Here is a 27,991-nt window from a genome sequence, read left to right on the forward strand (position 1 = left end):
CTGGACTTAATCTGTGTCTTTCTTGGATTCAGATTGCCCATATAGGAGGAGCCAGAGAACAGATTCTGAAACTTTTTTTAAGAAAAATTTATCTGGAGAGAAAAACCTACCTTCTTACTGTGGTATAAATGTTCCTGTCTTTATTAAAAAATTTTGTCCTAAGGACCTCTGAGTCTTCTGCTGATAAAATACATTTGCTGTTAAAGCGATTGGTTACTTTGGAAAAGAAATAGCAACATCTCAGTAATATGAGAAGTGATATGGTAAAGAAGTGTTTGAGTCTAGCTGGGAAACCGATACTCCTTACTGGCCTGAGAAGACAGTTGGGGAAAAACAGTTTTGGTGGTGCCATACAGAGGTTTTAAATCTTAAGGGGCATGTCAGGAAAAGATTTGTGATAGAGACACCCTTCCTTATCACAGATACTGTGTATGCAGAGCTCCTCCATGTTAGATGTAGATAAGAACTTGACTAATGGAAAATTCAGTTCTGTGAAAAACATTTATTCCTTTCCCCCCAAGTTGGTAAGGGCAGAAGCATCTCTGGAAAGATGCAGATTATAGCCCTCAGTTTCAATTTTACTGTATCTTTTTTTCTTACTCTCATAAAAAAAAGCTGACTATTGGTGACTTCAGATGTCACTTCAAAAGTCCATCAACTTTAGAGTGATCTTGTGGCCATGACCTTCTGCATCTGCGGTCCACAGACAGAACTCAATAGTAGAGAGCACTACCTTCTTGATCCAAGCACATCCATTATTTGCATTGTTCAGTACTTAGTATTTTATCTGTAGCTCTTGCAATCTGAAGCAATTTTATGGATTGCAGTGTAAAATAGTCCATTTAAGGCATTTAAGTTTATCATGACTTGTTAAATTCTTATTAACCTTCTGATTTAGACTTGTCTTACTCTGTAGTTTGTTGTATGAGGGTGTTCATATCCAAAGACATCTCTGTAAAATGTCTCTTTAGCTGGCTCTTTCATGGTCATGTACCATCAACATGGATTTTTGTCTTCTGCAGTGTACTGAAGTATGTTTTGGACCATTTTAGCGTGAAAGTAGTATACAGAAAGTTTTGAGTTTTAATACTGAGAATCTTATGCTTTTACAGTGAACCACAAGCTATGTGCTATATTGAAACAGCTAATCTTGATGGGGAGACGAATCTTAAAATACGACAGGTAAAACTGCATTTCAATTTTTTTTCCATTTAGGTTTAAAACATTAGCTACAAAGCAGAGTCTAGCTTGCATGACAGCAAAAGTACTTATTTTTTTTAAAAAAAGCGTATCTCTTTCCATGCAGCTGTAAGCCACTTTTTCAATAGATACAAGACCAAGCAATAATGCTTCATGTGCAAGTGTAAGGAGGTAATCTGTAGTAAGTATTGTAAGCCCACAAAGGCAAATCAAGCAGACCTCGGCTGTGTTTTGCTGAGGTCCAGTAAGTGGAATTGAAGTGTTGTATTAAAAAAAAAAAAAAAAATCATCTGTGCTGGTGATGAGACCTGCAGCTTCTGCTGTCACAAGTGCTGCTCTGTCTGCTGCTGCCTCTGTGAATTGCTCAAAATGACCTGTTGTATGTTATTTGTTTTCTTTTTGTGGTATGTAGGTGAATTTTTTGGTATCTTTCTAGTTTTGTTGGAGAAATACTGTTGGTCATGGTATTTGGAAATAGTTCAGAATCTTTGCTGCCTATCACTACAAAAAAATAAATTTAGCATTTTGAAATACAGATTACTTTGTTCTTTTAAAAAGCTGTATATTTGCTGCTTGTACACTACCTTTGTAGAAATGTCATTTAGTGTTCTGGATCAGCCCACTAGATCAGATATTGAGTTCCTCTCAGGTTTTACTTACCTCAGGACACATGCTTGAAATACAAATATAAGGTTGTGGGGCCTTTTAAGGCCTTGTTCTGGCTTGCAATGCTGCAGTCAAAGTATGGCAAAAGAAACAGTAAATGGATCACTCTTAACTAAGTGGAGGTGTTCAGACAGATGAACAGCAATGGAGTGTTGTATGTGCACTCTGAGATGAACACAAGTATGTTGATGATTAACCTTGAGTTAATACTCTGATCTTAAGGATCAGAGTGTAATGGATGTAGTGATCCAAGAGAGACTGAGCTGAGGAGCAGCTGAATGTACCAGCAGTAACATATCAGTGGAGCAAATACTATTCTCTCCTATTAGAATACTAATTCTCTGCTATTATTAGAATACTAATAGGAGAGAAAATCCAAGCCTGTTGATGATACTTATACCTTACTTCCTCCTGCACATGTGCAACTTGGTGCTTTGTGGATGGGACTGACGTTCCTCTTGGCTACAGAGAAAATGAAATGTAGGTAATATAACTCTCTTTTATAGAGTGATTTAAACATATAAACAGGATTTTGTGTCTGTAGTGAATCTTTCTTGCAGGAGAGAGTTATTAAATACCCATTAAGAAAAATCAAACAAAAAGAAACCACTGCCAAACCTGACAAAATCTCCACACATTTGATTATATTGTGCCTTATATGTTGGAAGGAAGTACCGTTGTCTTAGGTTGCATTTTAATAACAACGTTTGACAAGAATTCCCTTTTTATCTCTGGAGGGATTGTCTCAAACTGCTAGTCTTCAATCAAGAGAAGAATTGATGAAAGTATCTGGAAGGATAGAATGTGAAGGACCCAACCGTCATCTTTACGACTTTACTGGAAACTTGCGCTTAGATGGTCACAGGTATTGACTTGATGACAAAGATATAAATTTAGTTAGGAAAAAAGGTTCCTGTGTGCTTTTGGTCTGCAACATTGAGCATGTACATGTTTTTACTGGGGGGAGAGGAGGATAACAATTGACAGATGTTAGTCAGACCATCTGCCAGTACAAGAGCACGTAGTTCTGTCTTGCTGTTGAATCTTCTTGTTACGAAAGAACTGGTTTCTTTGGAGTTGTAGTGAGTTTTTTAATCAACAGTAACATCTAAAGAGAAGGAAAAGTTGGGGAAATGGTTGGGGGTTTTATGGCCTTACTGTTACATGAGATAACAGAGGAAATGGGGAGACCTTTCAATTAGAGCCAAAGGCTGTACCAAGTTTAGATATATATAGAGAAAAATGATCCCAGAATCTGAATTCTTTATCAGTGTGATTTTGATTTGTTGCAATTCTTGGAAGAACTTAATTTTAATACTTGAATTCATAGAACTTGAAAGGTCAGTAGGAACATACAGGTTTTATCTGGCTGTACCTCTTTTCCTGCACACAAAGTATGTTCCTTGGGCAACTCAGCTGAACAGTGGCAGATGCAAGAATAGAAGATCGCTTGCATCCTGCTTGAAAATCACATGGGTAGTACAGTTTTCCCAAAACTCTTGTCTAATCCTGTATATGAGGTGGTAGTGTGCTTGGAATGGATGGTGTCTTTGCAACTGTACTGTTTCTCTGCTTTTGATGCAAGAGAGAACATACTAGCCAAGGTGGAGTGCAGAGTATGTTTATGGCTGCCATGTAAGTTACTAATTTTGGGGTAACTAGAACACCTCCCTTGTATCACCTTTGCCCTACTGTGCTTTAGCAGGGGTTAGACTTACACAGGCTTTGGTGTTCTCTTGAGTTGTATGGACCATGTAAGTTCATTGTATTTCTTTATGTGGTCTGGGTTTTTTGAAGGGGTAGTAAGACTGAAATGAGAATTACTTTTAAGTGTTATCAAGAATTGAAAGATATATATACTTCTTGCGTTGCAGCCCAGTTCCTGTTGGTCCAGACCAGATCTTGTTAAGAGGTGCACAACTGAGAAACACCCAGTGGGTCTTGGGTATTGTTGTGTATACAGGACATGATACAAAACTCATGCAGGTAAAGTTTTTAAGACAATCTATAGCATGTTCTAATAGAAGCTGGTCATCTTACCTGTATTGTACTTGTATTTTGGACTTGCTTATGAAATGGTTTGACTCGTAGCTGTTAAAGACCTGAGTCTTTGAGGAATACAAGGATACTGTTGTACTTGTGATTACATATGTGCACATGCAACCTCTTATTGACATATCTGTCTCAAAACACTTCAATATGCAAACAAAAGTAACTGTATTTCATCTTTGGTAGCTGAACAATATGTAAACCTGAGGTTTAATAGCTGAGGACATAATGACCACCTACAATCTTAGCACTTGGAGATAATTAGGTTAAGACTGTAGTCTCTTTATGGTCTTAGTGGTGGGGATTGACTGGGGAGACAAGCAATGTGTATGTGTTGCTCATCTCTGACCATCAGTGGGAAGGGCAGCCCGGAGACGTGTACTAGGTCTTTAGAATGGAATCCTCTGACCTCCTGTCAGTTTTGGAGTCATTAGGAGTATTGTCTCCTATCACTACCTTGTTGAGCTTTGCTTACCACACTGAATTAAATAGACTTGAATTAGCAAATTCTATAATGGACTCTAAAAATAAAGACTGAGTTGCCTCTGCAATTTCCTTTTGTACAAGTCATTGCCAGGCTCTTTTTTTTTTTTTTCCTGCTACTGTTCAGAATTCAACCAAAGCACCTCTGAAGAGATCAAATGTGGAGAAAGTGACCAATGTGCAGATCCTGGTTTTGTTCTGTATTCTCCTAGTGATGGCCCTTGTGAGTTCTGTAGGTGCCTTGTTATGGAACAGGTCGCATGGTGAAGTCGTCTGGTACCTTGGCTCCAACAGTGAGTATGCAGACAGCATGCTAGAGATGAATCAGACTGTAGGGCTGACCAGGCTCTTAGGTTGGATAAATGAATGCATAAAATAAGAAACAAAAAAAGAAGCACAACTAACAAAGCCTGTCACTAACTTTTTGATAGTCAGTATTTTTTTTGAGAATGGGCTGGCATAAGTTGAACTTGCCAGTGAAGCTTCTGTTAATAAAACCTTCTAAACGTTAAGTAAATACCATTGGAATACTACCCAGGGAGAATGGCAGAAACAGAAGGAGAGGCAAGAGTTTTTCTTGGATATTTGATGTTTAAGTTCTTGTAGCTCTGTGCAGATGCCATACATTAATTTGTTTTCAGAGCAGGTCATGTACTGCTGCCTTATGTGTCATTTGACTGTATCTGACTGTAGGATAGTAGGTATCAGTTTGATACTGGCTCCAGCTTCATGTACAGAAGCAAAGGGTTTCTGTAGCTGTTTTTCAGTCAGAAATGCTGATCTGCTCTTGTTGTGGAGAAAACTCAAACGCTAAATGTTAAGATTTTGTGTTTAATGGATAAAGTTTCAGTCTTTTTGGTTTGACTTCTATTATGTTGTAATGAGAACTGATCTCTTAGAGTGCGTATTGAAGGGTTTTATTTGATCTCATTCGTACTCCTTGAATTTGTTAGTTCAGATATCAGATGGGCCTTATGCAAACACTTAAGGATGGAATAAATTGTTCTCCAGTAGAGTTCTGACCTGAGGGGGTTACAGTAGCTAACTATAAAATGTGTTGTTACAAACATCTTGGGATGCAGATCTGAAAATGATTGTCACAAACTGCAAATGGTCTTTCTGCTGGTTGATTGCAAAACAGATGGGAAAAGGTGTCTTCTGCATTTTAAGAACTCCAATTGTGATGCTAAAGGAAAAATCATATAGAAAGAGTATGGAAGTACCTCATATTTGACTGTGTTTTCATAGTTGTAATCTCTTCTAGTAGCAGTATCAGAAACTTTCAAAGTTTCTTTCCTACCCTCCCCCTTGGTTTTTAATGAGCAAGTTTAAATTTGTGCCTTCCAGTGATGCTGTTAATATGGGAAAAGATGAATGGAACCAACTCTTGAAATTATGCTAATACAAAACAGGTGCAACCTGTAATTAAACTAGGATGACATAGTAGTCTGTATAGATGCCTTTTTGTAAATGGAACACACACTTCCTATCACTTCTAAACACCACACATGGGAAAGATACTTTTTTGGGCTAGGCAGGTAGATATTAAATTTCTGGTAAATGTTTAATTTCTATGAAGATTTTATTGGAAAAACTTCCTCTATTATCAAGTGTGCTTCTACTTTCTGTAAACTGACTGGATATGGAATTCCTGTGTGCTCACAGTTGGAGGTGCCTGGGTCCAAACTCCCAAGTCTTGATCTGAGGCTTCAGCAGTTGTCTCTTCTATCTCCTCCTGGTCTGATCCCCTGCCTTATTACTAACTTACTTGTAATGCTGGAAACCCTTCAGATGTGGGCTGTGATGCCATTGTGTGCTGGGTGCTCTGCATGCTGACTGAAGTACCTCCCTAAGCTTCAAAGAAAGTGGAGAGCAGACAAATGTGGAGACTTTGAATATAAAAAGAGGCTGTGGGCAGCACAGTGAACAGGAGCCTGCATCCTGTGTCTCTACTGAGCCTTGTCAATTCCTGCCTGCTGTCTATAAATGCTTTGCCTTCCCTTTAGGAGCAGTTTTGCTGGCAGATACATTTGGGCGGCTTGCCCAATGTTGTCACCATTAATAACCGCTCTTCTGCTTAAGCGAGATGCATTAGTTCATTATTAGATGTCTGTAACAGTCAGCTTGTTCTCTTAGTTTTAGTTAGTGTGAGTAACTTCTCGATTCTGTCAATGCTGGCAGATTTTAGAACAAATTTTAGTCTTTATTGTTTGTTTTCTGACTACACTGAGACAATTAGGTTCGTTCTGAAGGGTAAAGTTATGCTGCTATTGATATTGGTGTCTCTTAATTGGAGCAGTTGACAAATCATACAAATCTCTAAATTTGGGCTATAATGTGGAATATACTTCTCACCATCTGTTTATCAAAAGTTGTTCTGTTCTCTAAATATATAGCCTCACCAATCTTGCCCTTCTTCACCTGGCATAATGTGCTGTGTGTACAGGCATGTGTTCTGTGGGTGTTTTATATATGTCTTATTGAAATCAATGTTAAAAAGGCCCTTATACTAGGCCTCAACACACTTGCTGAATATTTTAGCATTACTAAATGATTAGGCCAACTGCAGAAAGATGATTGCCCCTATATTGTACAACTCAGTCTTTTGCCTTCTGTCTGCTTATGTCTTAATGTTTTTTTGGACCACAGAAATGCTGTCTGTCAACTTCGGATACAATCTGCTGACATTTATAATCTTGTACAACAACCTTATTCCAATCAGTCTTCTGGTGACATTGGAAGTTGTCAAGTTTACTCAGGCTCTTTTTATAAATTGGGTAAGTAACAAGAATAAATGTGTTAACATCAGTTTTGGAAAGTGCCATTAAAAAAAACACCTAACAAACCTACCCTGAAATCTACCAGATTTTTCTGATGATTTTTCTGATGCATTTTCTGGGAAATGCAGGGAGAAGTTCAGAGAACTTATTCTGTGTTATTTTCCTGTGGAACACAGAACTAAGATTTAGTTGTAGGAAGATCCCATGTGTAAATGATCTCTCGTATATTTTAGGGTTGCAGGATGAGAAGGAAGGCTCAGCTTTTGGTGAAAGGAGGTTTCTCAGCTGACTCATGTTCAGTAAATAACTTCTGAAAACTCTGCAGTACCTTAAAGATTCTCTTAGCCACAGCAGAGGGAAAGACTAGACTTGCTTGGGGGTGTGGAGGTTTTTTGTGTGTGTTTTTCTTTAAATCCTGAGGTTGGCTTTAAGGTCACTTCTAGTATGAATCCTAGTATTTCTGTAAGAAGGCGAATTGTTGGTGCCTCATGCAACAAAACACTGGCCCCTCTGTTCAGACAAACTTTGATTTCAAGGTATGTTTCTCTCCAGTTGTGGACCTAAAGTACTGTAGTGATGTCTCTTAAGCGAGCAAAACCAATAGGAATGCCTTGTCTTATGCATTTATCCCTGGACTTTCAGTAAACCTATAGTGATACCTGTAAAATACAAATAATTTAATGTCTGATGTGCCTGTTCTGAGCTGCTTATAATGTATTGGATATGCTTACCTAGCTTATCTGAGGAATTGCTTCTTGTTCATGTAGCAGCTGTTTTGTTTACCCTCCCACTTAAATGTAGTAATAGGAGTTGATTTCACAGAGTTGCTTGATTTGTCTCTTCAGTCATGGATATGTGGCTAGAGTAAATTGCATTGTTGTAAATGAAGACCTATGATTAGCTTGTGTCACATCCTGCTCAGATGAGGGAGTTTTGGGGAGTTACAAGTTGTGTCTCATATCTTGTTGGAACTTCTTCCTTCTGTACTAAATGCTTAACTAGAGATGCAATGAAGAAAATGACTACCTGTAGCTGAATCTGTCTTTTCTTACGTACATGTACTATGGAGGTATACTTGGGAAAGAAGGTATCCCTATTCAGCCTGGGATGCTGTTTGTTTCTCAGGTGTTCAGAACCTCCACCAATGGAGTTAACTCAATAAAGCCCAAGTTGCAGCTGACTAGAAGACTGGAAACTTCAGTGTTCCACTTTGTATAGCATAGGTCTAACTTTTTTATCATTTCAGGACACAGATATGTATTATCCTGAAACAGATACACCTGCAATGGCCAGAACCTCAAACCTGAATGAGGAACTCGGGCAGGTAAGACAACACTTCATGTGTGTGAGAGATTCTGGGAAGACAGAGGGAATGAGACCATGCTGTACAAATCTGCTTTATTGTATTGCTCTTTGGTTCAGGTTAACGGGACATTTTTACTTTCATTAGTCCAAGTCTTACAAGTTAAATAATGAGAAATCACAGAATTAAATTTGAGGTCATAGAGGCGGTTTTTAAGCGTAGGAATTGAATCTGTACTTCCTATGTTCATTCTAAACTGACTTTTTTACTCAAGGGTGTTGGAGGGATGCTATGTGGTTTTGACTGCCTGTACCAAAAGAGAATGTACATGTCTAAGCTTGGCTGAAGAGCAGGCCAACAGCCTCAGTCTGTGTTCTTAGTTCTTGATGTTTCTGCCCACCTCACAGGAAATGCAAGTCAAAAAAAATATTTCTAGTCCTAATATAGATTGTATTCCTTTAAACATTTCCATGTTCCTTTCAGATAAAGATAATTGTATATTAACTTGCGGTTGCTGTAAGAGATTTTTTTTTTATAAATTCTTCAAATGAGATGTTTTCAAAATGGTAGGGCTTCCCAAAAAAAGGCTATTGGAAAACACAACTTTGCCATTAGAATTTTGTAGTACCACTGAAAAATCCTAGCTTTTTTCCTTGCCCATCAAAGTCATAGCTATGTAACTGAACCACATGAACTTCATAATTTGTGTGAATTCAGTGTTGGAGACAATGTTTATATATGTAAAATACATAATGAATGTGTGCTGTTCAGAAGAGTGGTAGTCAGTATTCTTCCTGCTTAATCCTATTGGCTTTTTCTTTAGGATTGTTAAAATTTGTTTTGTATTTAGATCGATGTGAAGTTATCAACTTGCAAATTATGGTAGTGTTTTTGTCCAAAGTAGGCTATATTATGTGGCATAATGTATGTTGTTGACCTGTATGTTGTTTTCAGAAATGGCTTACTAGTGATTCCATGTAACTGGACTGAATTTTTGGATCCATTAATTGAATTGTCCATAGGTGCACTTTAAAATTTTGTTACATGCTAGAATTATTGACGACTTGAATTTCCTCAGATGTTTGGATATCCACTTTGACTTTTTACTTGCTTAACTAAGAGTGTAGTGTGCTGTCTTGACCTTAATTGCAAATATTGAGGAAAAGCTTTTTGCAACTTTAGGCAAAATATTCCGGTTTTTAAATTGGCTAACTCGTACATAAGGACTATCCCTTTCTACCTGTTGCTGGTTTAAAGTCTTACCTGGTACAGAGGTAAAACAGTATGGAGTTTAGCTTGCAATTAATTTTGCTCTGTTGTGGCCTACTGAAGGTGGGGATGTTGAGTCTGCTAACGCTTCAAGAAGTTGTGCTGCTGTGTTGGAGTCATCTCCAAGTTCTAGTTGAAAGTCACTTGTTTACATTATGGGATTATTAGCTTGGGCAGTGCTCACTGTGGCTATGTATTTTGTACTTGAGGACTGGTCATGACTAGATACCAGAAAAAGCAGCTTTTATTTGCCTGCAAAATACCATTTGGACTTAGTCTAGGATATTCCTGGTGCAGTAATATTTATGGGGGGTGACGACCCCAAAAACCAAAATTGTGATTAGAATTTCTTCAGTGTGTTAAATTCTGATTCTTCAACAATCTTAGGAATTGTTTTAATTTAAAGTCTTGCTGTTCAACATTAGTACAGTTGAAAGATATGGGGAATGTTCTGTTAGCACAAGCAAGTATTTCCATACTGATCACACTGGAGCCTTGGCAATTGATACCTGCAATTTGAGACTTTTCAGCATTTGGAGAAAAAGAAATAATGTTATTAAATAACTTGCCTGATTATTTTGCTGTAGCTTTGATAAGACAAACTAAGCTGTAATCCTCTATTGGCCAATACTATGACATTTGAGCCATATGTTTCCCAGAATTTTCCTGATACTTAATTTATTTTTTACTTTGAGTTCTTTACTTTGAAAATTGAAAATTAGATTTTCTTTCTTTCTTTCTTTCAGGTAAAATACCTGTTTTCTGATAAAACAGGTACTCTAACGTGCAATATCATGAACTTTAAGAAATGTAGTATTGCTGGAGTGACATATGGGTAGGTATGATTTTTTTAGAAACTCTGGGGCTTAATATGTGCTTATTAATGGTACATACTTCTGTATCAGAATAGAATTAGAACATTCTGTTCAACTTGTATTTTAGTACATTTTGGGGTCTCAATTAATAGTTTTTATTTTCATGTCCTGAAACGCAAAATAGGAAATACAAACCTGGAGAGTACTTCATATAAAGTAAAGAAAGATTGCTCCCTAACTTACCTGAATATGATTCAGGAAGTGCTGGACAACCTCTGGCTTTTCCAGAGGGAAGAATGTGGCCTAAGGGTAGCAGTCGTTAGTCATGTTTCTGTGACATGAGATGAACCAGGATTTCATTACAACCATGCAGCTGTATTTGTGGAACTAAATATTCTTGCACCAGAGGAGTACTCACTTACTGGTTTTGTTCTGTTTCTGTCAAAAGGATCCCTTTGAGTCATGCCAGTATTCCATAGCACTTGGCCTTTTGAGTCTCAAATACTAAATATTTGTCTTAGCCTAGTTTTAAATGGATAGTCTTAAGATCTTTGTGCAGGGTAACCTTTGAATTTCACAGTGGCTAGATTAGATACCTCCAAAGGCAGAAAACTTGGTTCAAATGTATGAACAGCTGAACCCATGTTTCTAGCATATATTTGTATGTGTGATGACTCATGGATCTTCGCCTTCTACTTGTTTGGTTTGCAAAGTAGAATAAATGTTCTCTTTTCTTTTTTCTACACATCAGTCACTTTCCTGAGCTAGAAAGAGAACGTTCATCAGAGGACTTCAGGTAAACATATTCAGAGATGTTTGCATTCTGTATAGCAGGGTGGAGACAACTTATGTAAAGGCTGCTTTCCAATTTGGGACTGGAAGAGGCCCAAGGGAGCAATGTATTTGAGTGAAGTGCTCTTCCAGGAGAAGCCTAATGCAGTAGCTGGTGGGTGGTGATGGATTTTCTCTTATACAGAGAGATGGTGGGTAGAGGAGGGTGAGGGATAGGCAGTGGCTAGAGTGGCTTGGATGCACACCAATGTGGTGTTTATTTATAATTGCAGACAACCGAGTAACAAACTGAGTAACATTCTTTACAGTAACCTTACCTCTAGAGATGGAAGGTTCCTCTTTGCAGTCACTAAGTTCAAACCTGACGAAGGAGAAGAAACTACTTTACTAAAATGCTGTTTTAACAATTAAACCTGGAGAGAGCTTGGTATGGAAGTATCTTATGTCAAGAGAACCTCTCCTCTTTATGCAGAGATTTGATAAATAGAGGTGATGGGTCTGTCTCATTCTACAGAAAGGAGTGAAAACCTAGAAGTGTTATGCAGGTGTCACTGTAGCATGTTCAGATTAACAGGAAGGGGGGAGGAGCCAGAGAGGGCTGATGTGACTTTAGCAAGTATAGGTAAGAAGCACATTCTCCTCCAGGAAACAGGTAGACATTGAATGCTGTTACTCATGTTGTGTGTAACCAAGTTGGGCTTCTCTGCTGATCCATCTTATTTTTATGATCACCTTTTAGGAAGGTGGTATGGTATGATGGGGTGTTGTTACTTAAGCTGAGATGTGATTTCTGTGGATGCCTCTTTCTTCCAGCATGTTGCTGTTTCCTTTGTTGCTATCTTTTATGTCCTTGTAGGCTTCTTTTCTAGTCAGCTCTCTGGAAGAGTTTCTTCCAGGTACTAATTTGAATTACTCAAGCTACAAAATTCTCCAGAGATTGACTTGACACAGAACTCTCAGACTAGAGAGGGAGTTTAGGACTATTGAGTTTTGACCTATTTTATAAGCAAGCCACCTTGAAATCAAGGTATTTAAAGTACAGTTAAAAGCTGCTTCTGCTACATCTGTCCCAGGAAGTGTGGTGATGTTTAAATTTTCTCAAATACACCATCAAACATAACCATTTTTGGCTTCTTGCTGGTGTTCTGAAGAGGTTATTGCTCATTTTTAGCACTTTGTGCATTACTTGTATGATGTTTTCACAATATTTAAGGACAGTGGAATCCTACTTTGTTTTTCCTTTGCTTTCCAAAAAAAATAGATGAAGTAGTAAGACTGGAAGTGTTGCCACTGTTACGTTTGCATGTGTTTGTCTTGCTCTGCAGCCAGCTACCTCCTTCCACCAGTGAATCATGTGAATTTGATGACCCAAGACTGCTGCAAAACATAGAAAATGACCATGTAAGTCTGCTCTTCGACTATGGTGTCTCTTAAACCCTATTCTGGGTCTCTCTGGAACTGAACGCTAACCAAATTCACTTGTGTGATCAAGTCTGTTTTATGGGTGTGTCATGCAAGAACAGAACAGAGGAAAAGAAACAAAATAGGTTTTCCAACCCCTTTCTGTCGACTTGTCTTACTACTGAATTAAAAAAACAATGACATTGTATGGGTACCAGCTAGCTATAAAACAGTTTCATATATGCTGGTGTCTATGGAACATAGTGTTTTGTAGTAAATGATGGTAGACATTTTAATTCTTTAAAAGACAAACTACTTAACAGCGTGGATGTCTGAACACTCTTAAAATGCCATTTTCAACAATAATTTAGAGCATTGTAAAGTGGTTCTGGTGTGAGACCTGCTTTAAACACTGCAGATGTTGGGAATTCCAATTGCATAAAAAAAAAATCCCTGTAAGAAATGAGACTTAATTACCTAACTTACTGTGTTCTAAAGGGACCTAATCCTTAGAGTCTCAGTTCATTGATTATTCAGAAACCACGCAGCAATGAAGTGTCCAACTGGACATCAGACAATTCAAGTCACTTGGGAAAAACATGACCTTTTTATTCTGCATAAGCTGTTTTGCAGTAGAGGATCTGAACACTGGCAAGTGCAAACTCGAATAACAAACTCAATTAGGTAATTGCTCTCCTTAGGTAGTATAATGTCTAGAACTGGGCTGGTTTAGTATGAGCATCTAAAATATAGTTAGCACATACTGTTTGCAGCAAAGCTTTGCTTTACACTCTTCATAATACTTCATAAGTTTAGATATAGCATATTGTAAATGCCTGACAGAATATTGAATTACTTTATATATCACTACATATTCCTCAGGGTGATAGAACCTGAAGATGGTTCCTGTGCTTTTATCTTCAGGGTGGTGGCACTGCCAGGATAATGTACCAATTTCCCATGTGGCTTTTGTTGCTATCTGCTTTGGAAGGACTTCCCACTGCACCTCACTTGCAGCCAAGAGTTGGGTTTCCTCCTGTTCTTTTGTGTTGTGTTTATATATAGCTACAACTATAGTTTATGGCAGCTGCTGACTCCACATACTCATTCTGAATGGAAGGCTACTGGTTTAGGTGCAGGCTACAGATGAAGTGTATTTGAGCTCTTCCTCACCGGCTGTTGCTGTAGGCATCTATACAGGAAAGTGCTTTGGTACATATTAATAGGGATATGTATCAAATGGGCTGTGCGATGGAGTTTCTCATCTACCCTTCAGTTGTCTCCTTAACTCTAGGATATCTCTAATTCTTTGATTCTCACTGGGTAGATCTTCTACTTTGGGAGATAGAAGGAATATTTGCTGTTGTAGAAGGCAAATAAAGGATTTTGGTAGCTTCCTTAGGTGTCACTTAGTCTAGACAGCTCAGAAGTCTTAGTTCTTTACATGTCTGAACCCTTATGTGTCAAGTTTCCTTTTGGCTGGCAGCTTGAACAGATAAATACTGTTGTCACGGCCCAGCTGACTGTTGGGCTAAGCATGCTGTGTGAATTCAGCCTTCAGACAATCAGTGGGGAAACTTCTGGATGATAATGCTTAAGGTGTACCTTGTGTAGGCCAAAGATATCTTTTGGAGCCTGACTGTGGTCAAGGGATGGATGTCACCCACTGACAAGTGGTGATTTAGCACAAGGCACAGGAATGTAAGGACTTTGTGACAGTTTGCTTAGGAAGTTCAGATCCACTTGTCAAACTGCATCAGTGAGATGAAAGATGGATTCCAGGATAGTGGGAGAAAGAACTACTACATGTTTCTAGCCCATAAGCTTTTTGTGTTAGATCAGCAGTTAAGGTGCATAAGCTTCTTTTACCTAAAACTCCTTAATGTCTTTGTTTTCATAGCTGGTAGATAGCTGCAAATGCCCTTTAGAAATGTGTGGTAATCTCTAGTCGTTTAATGAACTGAGGTGTCAAAACTGAAGTGATCTATCACAAGCTGCTTTATGGGTTCAGATGGTGGTGTGCTCAGCTGGGTAATGAATTTACTTCAAACATTTACCCTTTTGCAGCTGCAGTTGTCAATGTGCTATTTCTCACAAACAGGCAATAAGTGGTTATTGCTCTGGTCTTGAAGATTTCACTTTTCAATCCAGACACAACTGTTAGTTTAGAGCTGTTACAGTGCCAAGTAATTTTCTTTCCAGGTTGAAAATAAAAAATAATGTACTTGTCCTCATGAGACAGTCTTCCATCTGCTAGGAAGATTTTTAGCATCCTGCATTGCCTCTAAATTTCATAGCTCTTCTGGGTCACTGGAGTGTATGGAATGACTGATGGCCAAGTCCACTCTTGAATAACAATGAAAGAATTATTGTCCTGCAGGAAGTTGTCCAAGAAAAAATAACTTGTCTAGAAAAAATGTGGAGATTTCTCTTGGCTTCTCCAATTTTAATGTGCAAGAAAGTACCTAGATTTGTCTGTCTGTGCTTTTTCTTTAACAGCTTCTGTTGGATGAACTTTGCAGCAGCACCAGGAGTATGATGCTGTCTTGTTGCTATAGGGAGGACTGTGTAAGCTCATATTTTAATAGGAAAAAAGTTATTTCCAAAAAATTAAAAGAAAGTTTGGTGAATATACTAGATGGTCTTTGTCTTGGTGCTTGTGAGTTGCACGTGTGCTGTGAATAAACTCATCATGGAGATACAAGCCTGTTTGTCCTGATGATACAAGTGTAGAGAAGGAGGTCAAGAAGTGAAAGAAGTAATGAACTTGGATCTCATCCTAGACTTCTCTATTACCTCATTGGATTCTCTCCAAACTTCCTCTACTCATTCCAATCCTTATATAAACTCTGGCACACAAATTACTGCTTGGGTAAGAAGCATCAAGCACATCATATGGCTGCAGATGCATGAATTGATTCAGTGAGTATGTGTGGTGAGCAGTTAAGCAGCTGGCCAGACAGAAAAGGTAACTGTTGTGCTCATGTTGAGCCTTTACCTCAGTAAAAATGTTCCTTTAGATCTCAGCATGTCTGCTTATTTTCATAAAGTGTGTGGAAACTGAGGCTTTTATCCCATCAGGCTTTGTTCAAATGACCACTATCATCAGCTGATTCTTAATCCCTTCAGAAAGCAGAACAAAAAAAGCATATTGTTACTGGGAAGAAAAACTGGAATTTAAAATACAGTAAGGGAAAATACATTCAGGTGTTGAAGAACCTCTGGGAGGTTTTAGTTCAGACAGTAACTGTTGCCTGAAAACTGTCAAAACATACCATTTTACAACTGACAAATTGTTATAGCTCGCTGAGAAATATCTTTCTTCTGGTTTTGCCCTTATTGTGTGTGGGACTTGGGTACTTTCCTTTTGCTCAAGTACAAGGCAGTATCTTTAATTATATGTTGTATTTCGGTGGCTTTGGACAAGATAAACTTGCTGTTAACTCTTGATATTCAAGTGCTGGTTCATGTTTTTGTTGAGTCTGTGCCTGAAACATCCTGATCCTCTCCAGACTTACCAGCTTCACTGTTCTAGATATGCCCAACGTTGCTGGATTTGCACACTATTCTCTAGGTCTTTTAATGAACAAACCAGTAGGAGGCTCACATCTTGAGATGGTGAGTTGTCATTCTCCCTGGTTAGGAAGTAGATAGGTGTTTTACTAGCTGTCCTTGGCAGAAGGTGCCACGTTTTATGCAAAGTAGTAAGCTCAAGTTGTTTGGTTGTGACATAATATCCCATTGGTCATTTGCTCAAAACCCTGTCAAGTCCTGCTTATTTGGAGATATTGTGAATCAAGGCACTGATCTGATGCTGCCACAAGTGAAAGGAGAGATGAATAATTAACTTCACATGCAACTTCCTTGTAGTTTTATCAGGCTGTGAACAGTCAGCTAGAATAATGCAGTTTCTGTCTTCAGAGTGAGGAGGCCTGAATAAGGACATGTATGAGATGTGTGGACACATTGGCTCTGCAGAGTGCAGCTTGATCCCCAGAAACCAGAGTTTTGACTCAGTGTTTTGTTCCCTCTGAATAAGGGATGAAAACTTGTGATAGAGTTTCCTGACAAGTCATCTATGCTCTTGCTTGTCAATGGATGATGCTCTACCTTCTAGGTAGGGCAACTTTCTCTCAGTGTAGATAATGCTTCATAGGTAACAATCCAGACATTGCTTCAGAAGTGAGACTGTCTCAGTGTGTCTGTAGATCTCAGCTTGTAGGGGTAGTGTGCTAAGTAAGTTTGGTTGTTGTATAGGTGATTGTACACCAGGTGTTTCATGAATGTTCAGAAAAGATATAGGGAAAGCAAAGCAGTAGGCTTAGCCCAGAGCTGTTGGCACACAGGGAGAAAAAAAGGGGGGAGAAGGCACTTAGAATGAGAGCTACCTGTGGACAGATGAACAGGAGACTGGAATATGCAGACTTTGTTCCTGCTACAGATAAGTAGAGAAGGAAAATATGGGGTGGGAAGAAAGAGATGAACTTAACAAATGAGCATGCAAGGAATGTCTTGGAGACCATCAGTAAGAATTACAGTCCTAAAATGGCAGAGATTTGCTTTAATGGAGGAAAATTAAGTAATGAAGCAGGATCAGTTAACCTGTGGGACTTATGTCTTAGCTGGGGCTAACTTGGCATGTTGCAAGGGATGTATCACCACAGAAGTTATTAATGAGTTTTCTGTTCACAGCTCTGAAGTAGGAAATTGAATGCTCTACCCTGATTCATGCCAGTGCAACAAACACTGTGTCAGTGCTGGAACAATAGAAAGGAAACAAATGCAAGCTGTGAGGAGGAGCTGATGTGATAAGATGGGCCCCTGGTGATCTCTTGCTATGGAGTTGGAAGGTTGCCATCTAATACATTGAGCTGTGAAAATACCAAGCAGTGTAATTTGTTGAAAGAAGCAATATATACAGAAGAAGAAATAAAATCTATGACATGTCCAGAGACAGGTTGTTTCCAGCTGATAGAACATACACTTTGAAAGCATGTAAGGGGCTAGGCGATACAATGGTAAGAAGGACATCAAAGGTCTGCAGCAGTGGATGCTGAAATGAGGATCTGGCAGTCTGTGCATTTTGAGATGGAGATAAAACCTTCATTGCTTTCACTGGAAATAATGGAGGAGCAGTAATCTTCTGACCAATAATTTGCTGTGGAGCTAATATTTCACACAAACTCCCTGACTGTATTCCATGTGTTCATTTTCTTGAACAAGCCTCTGCACTCCAGCATGTCAAAAGCTACAACTGCTGTTATTTTAGTGGCATGTGGTCATACAATTCAGATGTTTCAGTGTAAAGATAAAGGTCCTGTGTGAAACAAATGTTTGCAAATATTCATGACAAAGTACATGAAACAAAACAAGAATATAAGTATTGCATCTTTACTCTTTCTATTACACTTTTTTCTGATATGCTTACTTTTTGTTTACTTGTTAACACAACACTTGTCAGCTGACATTTTGTGTGTTTTGTAGTAATTTACATCCTACTAACAAAATGTCACTATTGCCAGTGTATCTTTCAGTTGTACAAGTATGTAGGCTGTGTGCACCATAGTGAGAAAACAAGCAAAATCTCAACATTTTTTCCCTGTTCTTGGTCTTGTCCCTGAAATGGCATCTGAGAGAAAAAAAAATTTTGCTTTTACTTTTGTCACACAACTTTCTTGGAGAGAAAAGCATTAAGATGTCCGAAAGCCAGTTGTGAATGCTGCTGGCCTTATTGTGAGAAGCTGCATTTTAAGTGGTGAATGGAGGGGTCTTTAATGTCTCAATAGTTTTATGTGATTAAAACAATTTATAAAATAACTGTGTTCTGCATTTCAGGTAGTAGTGCTGCATATAGTCTTAGAAAAATGCTCTGATGTGAGAGACTTTTATTAGAAGTATTCTTGGCGGCACATAATTTTGACTTGAAAGTTTCATTTAAACATTGTAGCTTTATTTTTGTTGTGAAACATTCCGGTCTACACTAGCAGAATAAATTGTGTAGAAACATCTTTTAATTGTTTAAAAAAATTGGTTCCTGATTTACTAGAATCTTGTAGGGATCTTTTCTATCTGATATTGGTTTTATTACGACAGTAGGTTTTTGGCCCAACCTCGTGCTAACAGCTTTTGTAATGTTCTTGAAATTTTAGTGATTCCATTAAGTCAGTATGTATAAAATATGATGTGCTAGTGAAAACTTAGTGAACTTACAGAATTTTTTTTAATATGAAAACATCATCTAGTTTCTGAAGTCAGCTAAGGCATTCTGCGAAGGTTGAACTGCTAAATTCCTGTCTGACTCTGTCACTGAGCAACTGGCTACTGTGATACATGATACTGATGGATGTTACGGATATTGCAGAGTTGAAGGGGGATGTGTGTTCACTTCAGCTGCTTCACCCCAGTGTCTTAAAGATCTGTGTGAACTGTGGATGAAGTTAGTATGGCAGGCTGTGAAGTGGGCAGCTGAATACCATTTCTGACTGCTATGAGACTGGAAATGCTGTGCCGGAGGCAGGAGTGGAAAGAAGGGAAGAATGGAATGGGGGACTTTATTTCAAGTCAGTATACCTGCAGTTGTCAGAGTTTGCTGATCAGATTTAAGTGCCTGTGATTTAAGTGCCACAACATCTTCACCCAGTTGCAGATGCAGTGTCTCTTTAAGCACTTTGTGATGGCTGGTGACTATGCAATCTGTGAACAGTGTTTTTTTTATTGTGTTTTCTGATGATGCTGAATGTGTAGGGACTATCGACCAAATTTCTGCTTGCCTGGATGATGTATTCCTGTGGAAGAGCACTTGATATTGCCTTCTACTGGCTAATCAGCTGCTGTGAGCTCTAGATGTTCATTGCGAAGGGTGCAGTTGCAATGAGTTTAATTCTGGTGTGGTTACTGTCAATCTATTGAAAGCTGTTGTGGAAGCTACCAAAGTAGTATTTCCTGTTACTTGAGTATCATCAGCATCTTGTGGCAGATACCTTTGCCTGTATGAAGCTTGTGGTGCTACGAAACTAATGCTTTATGGGGTGTGGGGGAACATTCTGGCTTCTGCAACTTAAGTGAAGTCTTTAGCCCTCCAGTTCATTAATGTTGGCCCTTAACTCTACTGTATTCATGTCCAGGGACCAAGACAACTACTATAGTTAGAGAGTATTTTTTTTTTTGCCTGAGGTCTTCTCAGGTTAGTGAATAGCTGCCTCTCAGTCTGTGTGTAATACTAAACCTGACTCTCCTGATGTCCTCTCTAGCCCACAGCTGTGCACATACAGGAGTTCCTCACTCTACTGGCTGTCTGTCATACTGTTGTTCCTGAGAGACAAGGAAATAAAATAATCTACCAAGCCTCCTCTCCAGGTTAGTTGTTGCTTTCTTTTTTGGGAGGGAAGGAGGGAGGGAATAGATGGAAGGAAGGTCTAGAAATTTCTGTGAAGGTCATCAATTCTGTAAGCAAGATGACCCCTGTGATGCTAGCAGTAGGCCTGGCATTTTCTGTTATCAGTGCACACTGCTTTTGAATGCCTCCTACAAAACTGCAAAGTCTGTGATGTTTCTGTAGACCTAGGCTGGGCATATCCCTTCTGTTCTCATGAGACCTTTTACTCTGGCCTTTCTGCAGGGGTGAAAAGCAAAAGTAGAACTTCCAGTGTGTACAGCTGATCTATGAAAATACTGATTTGTTTCTGCATGAACAGTTACTTGCTCTATTTGGCATGCATGCAAACTGTTTTTCTTGATATAGTAGCTTCCCATCTTGCTCTATGCAGATACAAGGTGCTGATACATGACACAGCACAACCAAGAGCAGAGTCTTGGCCATATTTGGACCTGCCCTTCACCCATTTAGTCCTTTCAGGTAGCACAGAAGTATTGAAGGAGGTAGGTATGGCAAAATGCAGAACAGCAAGGCCCTGCTCCCCATCATGTATATCTGTGTTACTGAGGTTGTTTCTAGAATTGTTGTAGTGATGAAGCAGCATAGTTTCAGGCACCCTGTTAAGACATAAATAATAAGAGTAGGGTGAAGAGCCTGTGTAAGGCAGCTATTGTTTTCAGTGTTGATGAACTGTGAGGAGACGTAAGGGAGCTGTAGAGACATTAGGGTTACGTGAGTTGGGCACTAAATCCACCTATATGATGGTTGTGCTTAATGCCACTTGGTCCTCAATGTGGCTGTGTACTACCTACTGGAGGTAGAGGTGTTGGCTCTGGTTTAAGCTCTGTTATTTGAACTTTTAATGACACTGTCCCATTCAAGTGTCCAGAAGACAATGCTGTATTTCCATAGCACCTGAACTTAGTGCCTTTATAGCAGGAAATGAATTAAATGCATGTTGTAGGAATTTAGAGTAACACAACTTTGATCGTGCTCTCAGAACAGGTATTTCCCCTTTTTCATGTAGAAAAGTATGGCTCCTCGAGAATAATAGCTTAATGCTTCAGTAATTATGGGATGTTTTATATGTAGTATGAAGTCTGTGTAGTTGACTGGCCTTTGTAGGACTAAAATGTGAGTGTTATGGAATTGTGTGCAGAGCTACTATAGTAGACCCACTGATAAGGGAGTACGTGGGAAAGGGGGATTCTGTGTTTTGGCGGTGTGGCATATTTAAGTATGGGCTTTGCAGGCCTCTTCTACATACTGGATTAAACATAAGCTTTTCTTGTGTTGGCAGATGAAGGGGCATTAGTAAAAGGAGCAAAGAAGCTTGGTTATGTCTTCACAGGACGGACTCCTCATTCAGTTATCATTGATGCGGTAAGTAGTAGATGTCCATGGTGCAGGCTGCAAAGCTCACATGAAGCATAAATGTCTCCTGTGTGATTCTTGAGTTCCCCTTCACAGGGCCTTTAGGGTGCTATGTGCAAAAGCCTTTTGCAGACTACAAGAAGTTGTCTTAATCTATTTTTAGATGTGAAGTCTTTTGCCCTTCTCTATGGCAAGGGCAGTAGGAACTTGCAAGCTTATATGGGAACTGATAGCAGTTGTGTCTGAAGAGTATTTCCCTTGTCTGGGAAGCACAGATGAGAACTCACATTAGATCAAATTTACGTGTCTAGGAGATTTTCTGATTATTGTGTTCAACTGTTACTTATAAATGTTTGATTTCTTGTAAAATGCAGTTTTTCTTCTGAGCAAGATCTTCTGTAGAAGATGTGCCTACTTAATAAGCTGTGCAGTTAACAGATTAATCCATTAACTCTAGTGGATTAGAGTTGACACAGGCAGTCATTCCTACTTAACTTGCAGTCTAAGCTAAAGTGGCTTCAGTTCTACACAGGTGTGATGAGTAGGGTGCTTACTAAGAATAATGAATATGTTGTTCTCCTTCCTCCCAGGTGTGTTCACTTTCAAGTTTCTTGGCACACTGCCAGGCTAAGCATGTGAAATGTACCCTTCTAGGACTTTGTGACAAACTTTTTACAACTTCTCAGAAAATTGCTGCTTAGTTTAAGGGGAAGAGCTTAGAGTGAGCAGTACCATCTAGAGTTATCTAGACTCTTTTCTTCTCTGCAGGGAAGACCCAGGCCCACCTGAACCTAGTTTTATACTCTTTGTACATACCAGGATGGGAGTGTGGTCAGTTTATAGCCAGCAATAAAAGCTGTCACTCCTAGAGGTTCCTGTCTGTCCTCATTGCCTACATCAGTGGCAGTACATGTAACGTGGGATTGGAGATGGCCTTTGGTCTTGGGGATGTTGCTGAATTGATACGTGCCTTGTAGGACATCATTCTGTACTACAATTAGATTTTGCTACAGCCATTTCTTTAACTTTGTGCTACAAATACCTTTGGAGTTTTGAGACTCCAATAAATCCCACTGCTCCTTCCATCTGTTAAACAACAGGAATAAAGACAAGGTGTTTCTAACACCTTTTAAGTTGCTTGTGCTCAACCCCCGCAAACAGTTCTTGGTGGTAACAGGAATTACTTATCAGTTGTTTGTTTCTGTTTTGGTTTTGTTTTTTTTTTTGTGGCAGAAAGTGGTTAATGTAATATCCTTGTAAACTCAAGAAGTATTAGGGCAGTTCAGACAAAGGTTATTGTAATACCAAATCTGGATGGCATGTTTTATTTTCATTTGGAATAATGCTCATGGTCTGTACGTTCCAACAAAATTGTTTTTCTAGATGTACTTCGGAGGTCACTCAATGAACCTATTACAGTATCACCCAAGGAAGTGATTCAGGTTTTTTATCACCTTTCTGGTACAAACTTGAAACAATTATAAGGAAAAAAAGTAAAAAATATTTTAGGTTATTTGTTTATAATTTTAAAAAAAATTTGATTATGTCGCTAACTAAAATAAATAGGGGTTTTAAATAATAAAAATCTCAACTCTTCAATATATTGTGTTTAGGGAAGGTCTAAACTAGATATTAGGAAGCATTTCTTTCCAGAAGGGGTTGTTAGCTGTTGGAATGGTCTGCCCAGGGAGTTGGTGGAGTCCCCATCCCTGGAGGTGTTTAAGAGTCGGGTAGACATAGTGCTGAGGGATCTGGTGTAGTTGAGAACGGTCAGTGTTAGGTCAATGGTTGGACTGGATGATCTCCAAGGTCTTTTCCAACCTTGATGATTCTGTGATATATCTATTAGTTGGTAGCTATTAAGAAGTAAATATGTAGTTTAACTTTCAGAGCATGCTTATTTTTCTGGAGCAAGTTATCGGTTCCTTGAAATGGTGTAAGAACAGTAGATGGAGGATGCAACAATATTAGATGTTCAAGTAGGATTAGAATGCCTTGACTAAAGGGCTCTACATCACTTGTACCAGGAGAGGGAGCTATTGCCACAATTTATTTACACTGAGATGTGTCAAGAAAGGTGTTTAACCAACTTGCATGTTTACACGTGTAAGAATGTACTGCAAATTATAATAGTACATGCTTTCTTTTATAGCTGGGAAAAGAAAAAACCTTTGAAATTCTTAATGTGCTGGAGTTTTCCAGGTAAGTTTTTCTCTAATATACTAAATGCAGGGTAACAAGCAAAAACCATTTTTGTAAATACATTGTTGAGAATAAGAAGATTCAATTGATGTGGTAGAAAAGCTGAACTTCATTAACTTTGTCCTGTTCCTCCATCTCCTCATTTCCAACACACAGCTAATACAGATTTTCTTACAAACTGGTGGCAGTTGGCATGTGAGCATGAAACTCCATTTTAAATAAGCCACTGCAGCTCTGGCTTATTTAAAAGCTGCTGCCCTGGAAGTGTCTTTCTGTGCCTCATTGCTTTCCTGATGATGTGTCATTTCTGTACTTCAAGAACATGCTTTGAGATAGAGGCTACACTTTTATAGTGCTTCTGTAATTTAATTGGTTTTAAGTAGATGGAATCTATGACTGGAGGGTGTTGCGGTGCCCCTTTTGAACAACCTCTCCAGCTATGAAAAACTAAACCTTGCAGGCACTCCTGACTTGTCAGGCTAGTTATGATTGGCACTGCTTGAGTAGCAAGAAGCTTTGTGTGATGAACTGGGCTCCTAAATCACTGGAGATGATGAAGCGGGCTTTCTCTTTGTCAGTTGATTAAACTTTTGTTGGTTTGGTGCTAGTCGGCAGGCTTTTCTGCTGTTTTTTCTGCTTTTACTGTGGCTTAAAGCCATCTTCTCTGCCATCTTTGAGTTTGGTGGTTCTGCTCTAAATGAGTATGAATGCAAGTCAGGGAAGATTTGGGTAGGCAGCTTGTTCTTGTGTCCTGGCTTGCTTTGAAGATTACTCTAGTTAAGAGCAATTAAAGTTTTCATTCAGAATGTAGCTACCTAAACTACTTGTGAGAGTATCTAAAAAGGTACTGGAAGAGTCCGTTAGGGGTTCTGACAAGTTGAGCAGTACCTTGTAAACCAAAATGTCTTGCTAACAGTTGTTTTTTCTTCTTCATCTTGCTTTTACATTGTCTGTAGACAGGAGTAACTATAGCCTGTATGCAGAAGAAAAAAAGCTGTTTTAGCTCTTCCCTATGTGTAGCAGCTTTCCACTCGACCTGTGAGGGAGTTACTGTAATTAGATTTCAGAAAGCACATGGAAGTTTGTGTCATTAGCTTGCTGCAGTAATTCTGGGCACAGCTGATTGCTGTCCTTCCCGACTGACTTTAGAAAGTCTCAGAAAGGATTGTTCTGTCTGATCATATAGGCCAAGAGCTTTCTTACACATGGCTCTTGAACATTGAAAAGGGACTAGATCTCCCTGAGCAACTTCAGTAGGAGAACCAAGAGTGCTCTACACTTTGTATATATTGGAAAGAAGGGGATGAGGAAAGATGCTTCTGAGTTCTCCTTTTGCTAAGGAAAATAATTATATGAGACCACATGTTCTTAGGGTTCTTTTGTTAAGACTTGATTTACTTGCCTTTGTCTCTTACAAGATACATTTTTTTCCACAGGCTCTTTTAAAGGAGAGATTAAGTGAAATTGCAAATATTATCTTAAAAAAAAAATAAAAAATCCTTGCCTACCTTCCTTTGTTAAACATGTGTGGACAGTATGCTATTTTTTACCTTTATTTTAAAAATACATCCCAAACTTGATTGTCTTGATATGCAGCTCTGCTTAGAGGGTCTGACTTCGTTCTACATAATCCCAACTATGTAGGTCTGATTAGACCAGTCTGAAGAATTTACAGAGAGACCAAGAACTAGCTATACCATGATTCCTTTCTATGACATTTCTGCATTATCTTGAGCTATAAGGTTAAATGACTGTCCTGGTCCGTGGATGGCTATTTCAGTGTCTGTTATGCCTATAATAAATGTGAGTTTAGCCTTAATGATGCCACTTCTAGCCTGAGTCCCTGAAACAATTTTCCTTGAGGAATAAGGAAAAGCTGAGAATTGTGACTCCGCTTGTTCAAGAGGGTTTTTGTGCCATCTTGTTCTTTTCCAAATTCTTGCTCGTGATTGAGTGCAAGTTTATGTTCCGGTTGAGTGCTTGCCAATGGGAGCCATAGGGCTGAAGCTGGAAATGGGAAATTTAGTATTTCTTCTTGCTGTCAAGGATTGTGGGGTCTTAAGTTACTACTGTTACATTTCACCTCATCTCAGATGCACTGAGCACATCTGAGAAAATTCACGAGCTACAACAGGACCTACTCTTCATTACTATGACTAATGAAAACAATTTTTTTTCTTTCAATAGCAACAGAAAGAGAATGTCAGTGATTGTTCGAACTCCAGCAGGACAGCTACGTCTCTACTGCAAAGGGGCTGTAAGTAATTATGCTATCTAATGGAGAACTAACACCACCAGTTATTGTTTCAACAGCTGTGGCTGATGGTGGCACTTCATGTCTCATATATAATACCTGTTGGCTTTCTGTTTAGGGCCAAGTGATTTAAGAGATCTGTCACTCCTCCTCTGATGCTTTTTGCAGGCAGGAACATTGCTAGGCTTTCTACTACCCAGTTGAAATCCTGAAACTAGTGGGAGCAGTACCTTTTACTTAAGCAAAGTCAGGATTTCACCCTGCTGTGCAGCAGCAGTTCAGGAGCTAGACTAAATGCTGCTGTTTAAATCTATAACACTAAAATGTGTTCTCAAGTGGCTGACTCTTGATCTGGCTCAGTTGCATCTCTGCACCTGTTCTTATTTGTCATCATAACTTGCACCATGTTGTGTTTCTGTCTTTTGCTGATGAGAGCAATAACTTACCAAAGTACAAAGGTTGCCAAACTAGCATTAGCCACAGCCAGAGTGGTTCTAATTTCAGTGGTAATTTGTGGAGGTGGCTTTCTGCAACAGGGAAAACTATTTCAGACTTCTGTGAGGATCTGGTTTACTTGAATTTGTCCTGACATATGGGTCTGGGTGCACGGCTCTGCTGCTGCATTTTAACTCCCCTGATTTCGTAAAGATGTGTCAGCTTCATGCTGTTGTGGTGGGAGTGAATTAAGCTCCATCTCATTGTGTTGTATGTCTAGTGGGATGGCACAGACCTGTAACTGCTTGTTGCTGATACCATGCTGCAATTCATACTGTTTCTTGGAGTGTGGCACTGGAAGAGGTGGACAGCAGCGGAGTTTATAGTAAAAAAATTTCATGCTGTCTTCCATATGAGCAGGCTCAGATGTCTAACAGAACAGAAGGGTTGTAGTAATTAGTGTAATACGGTGTTTTGTTTTGTATAATCTACTACATCTACCACTCATCTAAACTGTGAGTTAAGTGCCTATTCCACATTAACTCTTCCACATTCTGATGGTCATCTCCTGTCCTGTCACGTCTATCATAAATTACTTGTTTTGTATGCCTGTCTCTAATTAATGATAGATATAAGTTTACTTATCTGAAGAGTACATACTTGAGCAATAGTAGGGTTTCTATATTTTACATGTCTGTAGCAACTTCTGGTAGTTGCAGAATAAAATCCAGAGAGTTTAAATATGTAGGTGATAGTGCTGTATTTTGATTGCAGCTGTTACCTGGACCTTTTCAATTGCTCTTTGATTTAGTGATGAAGAAAATTATTGCAGGAAGAAGGTTATTTCTGAGAGAGTTTTGCGGTAGAACCTGATCAGTGTTTCTGATTTTTATTTAACATCAGTGGGAATCTTTTGTAGGAAGAATTGCAAGAAGCTCTTCTGCATGGGACTACAACATGTACTAAATAAGACCAGAGACTTTAATTCTCTGAAAATCAATATATCTGCTTAGCAATTCAGAAAGGAGTGTTCTGTATGGTGCAGTAATAGGGGACCCCTGTATGGCAAGAGGAGGGGAGGGCAGAGTATACTTCTGTCCTTGTTACTTAAAGTGGTTGCAATATGTCTACCACTGGACACAATCCAGATTACGTACTCAAACTAGAGTTTTTAAACCCAAATGTATTACTTCTAGATACAGTCTTGGGCTCTGGTATTAGCAAGTCCACTCAGGTTACTTCCCTTGAGCTTGTAAATATGCAAATGAAACTTAATATATAGAACTTACTCTGTTGTAATGAATTTGGTTTTAATAGGATAATGTAATTTTTGAGAGGCTTTCAAAAGATTCCCAGTATATGGAGCAAACGCTGTGCCATCTTGAGTACTTCGCAACAGAAGGTAAGAGAAAGAGCATGTCGTGAGAATTCAATTTATCAAATTATTTGCAGCGTGTTCTGCATTCTGAGCTTTGCAGTGCCAAATAAGATGGTTATGAAGATAAATTAAGTGGTGTGTAGTCAGCAAATTAAGAACCTTAGGATAACTTGAAGCCTAAGGAAGTTTGTGTGCTGTTCCTGTGCCAATTCAGT

At 38.9% G+C, this 27,991-nt stretch overlaps 1 protein-coding gene across 5 annotated transcripts in view; it reads left to right on the forward strand.

The window, feature by feature from the left end:
* Window positions 1-27,991, forward strand: part of ATP8A2 (ATPase phospholipid transporting 8A2) — a 351,752-nt gene that overhangs the window by 66,821 nt on the left and 256,940 nt on the right. For all 5 annotated transcript variants that reach the window (XR_012634354.1, XM_074915160.1, XM_074915190.1 and 2 more), the window contains exons 8-21: window positions 1,113-1,182; window positions 2,604-2,731; window positions 3,741-3,852; window positions 4,526-4,691; window positions 7,048-7,175; window positions 8,425-8,502; window positions 10,497-10,585; window positions 11,317-11,361; window positions 12,683-12,758; window positions 20,009-20,114; window positions 21,434-21,516; window positions 23,660-23,709; window positions 25,897-25,966; window positions 27,716-27,800. Coding sequence is in view for 4 of the 5 variants with exons in the window: in XM_074915160.1 (XP_074771261.1) it covers window positions 1,113-1,182; window positions 2,604-2,731; window positions 3,741-3,852; window positions 4,526-4,691; window positions 7,048-7,175; window positions 8,425-8,502; window positions 10,497-10,585; window positions 11,317-11,361; window positions 12,683-12,758; window positions 20,009-20,114; window positions 21,434-21,516; window positions 23,660-23,709; window positions 25,897-25,966; window positions 27,716-27,800 (1,286 nt within the window). In the remaining variant the exon portion in view is untranslated. The remainder of the gene's footprint in view (window positions 1-1,112; window positions 1,183-2,603; window positions 2,732-3,740; window positions 3,853-4,525; window positions 4,692-7,047; window positions 7,176-8,424; window positions 8,503-10,496; window positions 10,586-11,316; window positions 11,362-12,682; window positions 12,759-20,008; window positions 20,115-21,433; window positions 21,517-23,659; window positions 23,710-25,896; window positions 25,967-27,715; window positions 27,801-27,991) is intronic.

Source organism: Athene noctua, chromosome 1, assembly GCF_965140245.1.
Source record: "Athene noctua chromosome 1, bAthNoc1.hap1.1, whole genome shotgun sequence".
Lineage (NCBI taxonomy): Eukaryota > Metazoa > Chordata > Aves > Strigiformes > Strigidae > Athene > Athene noctua.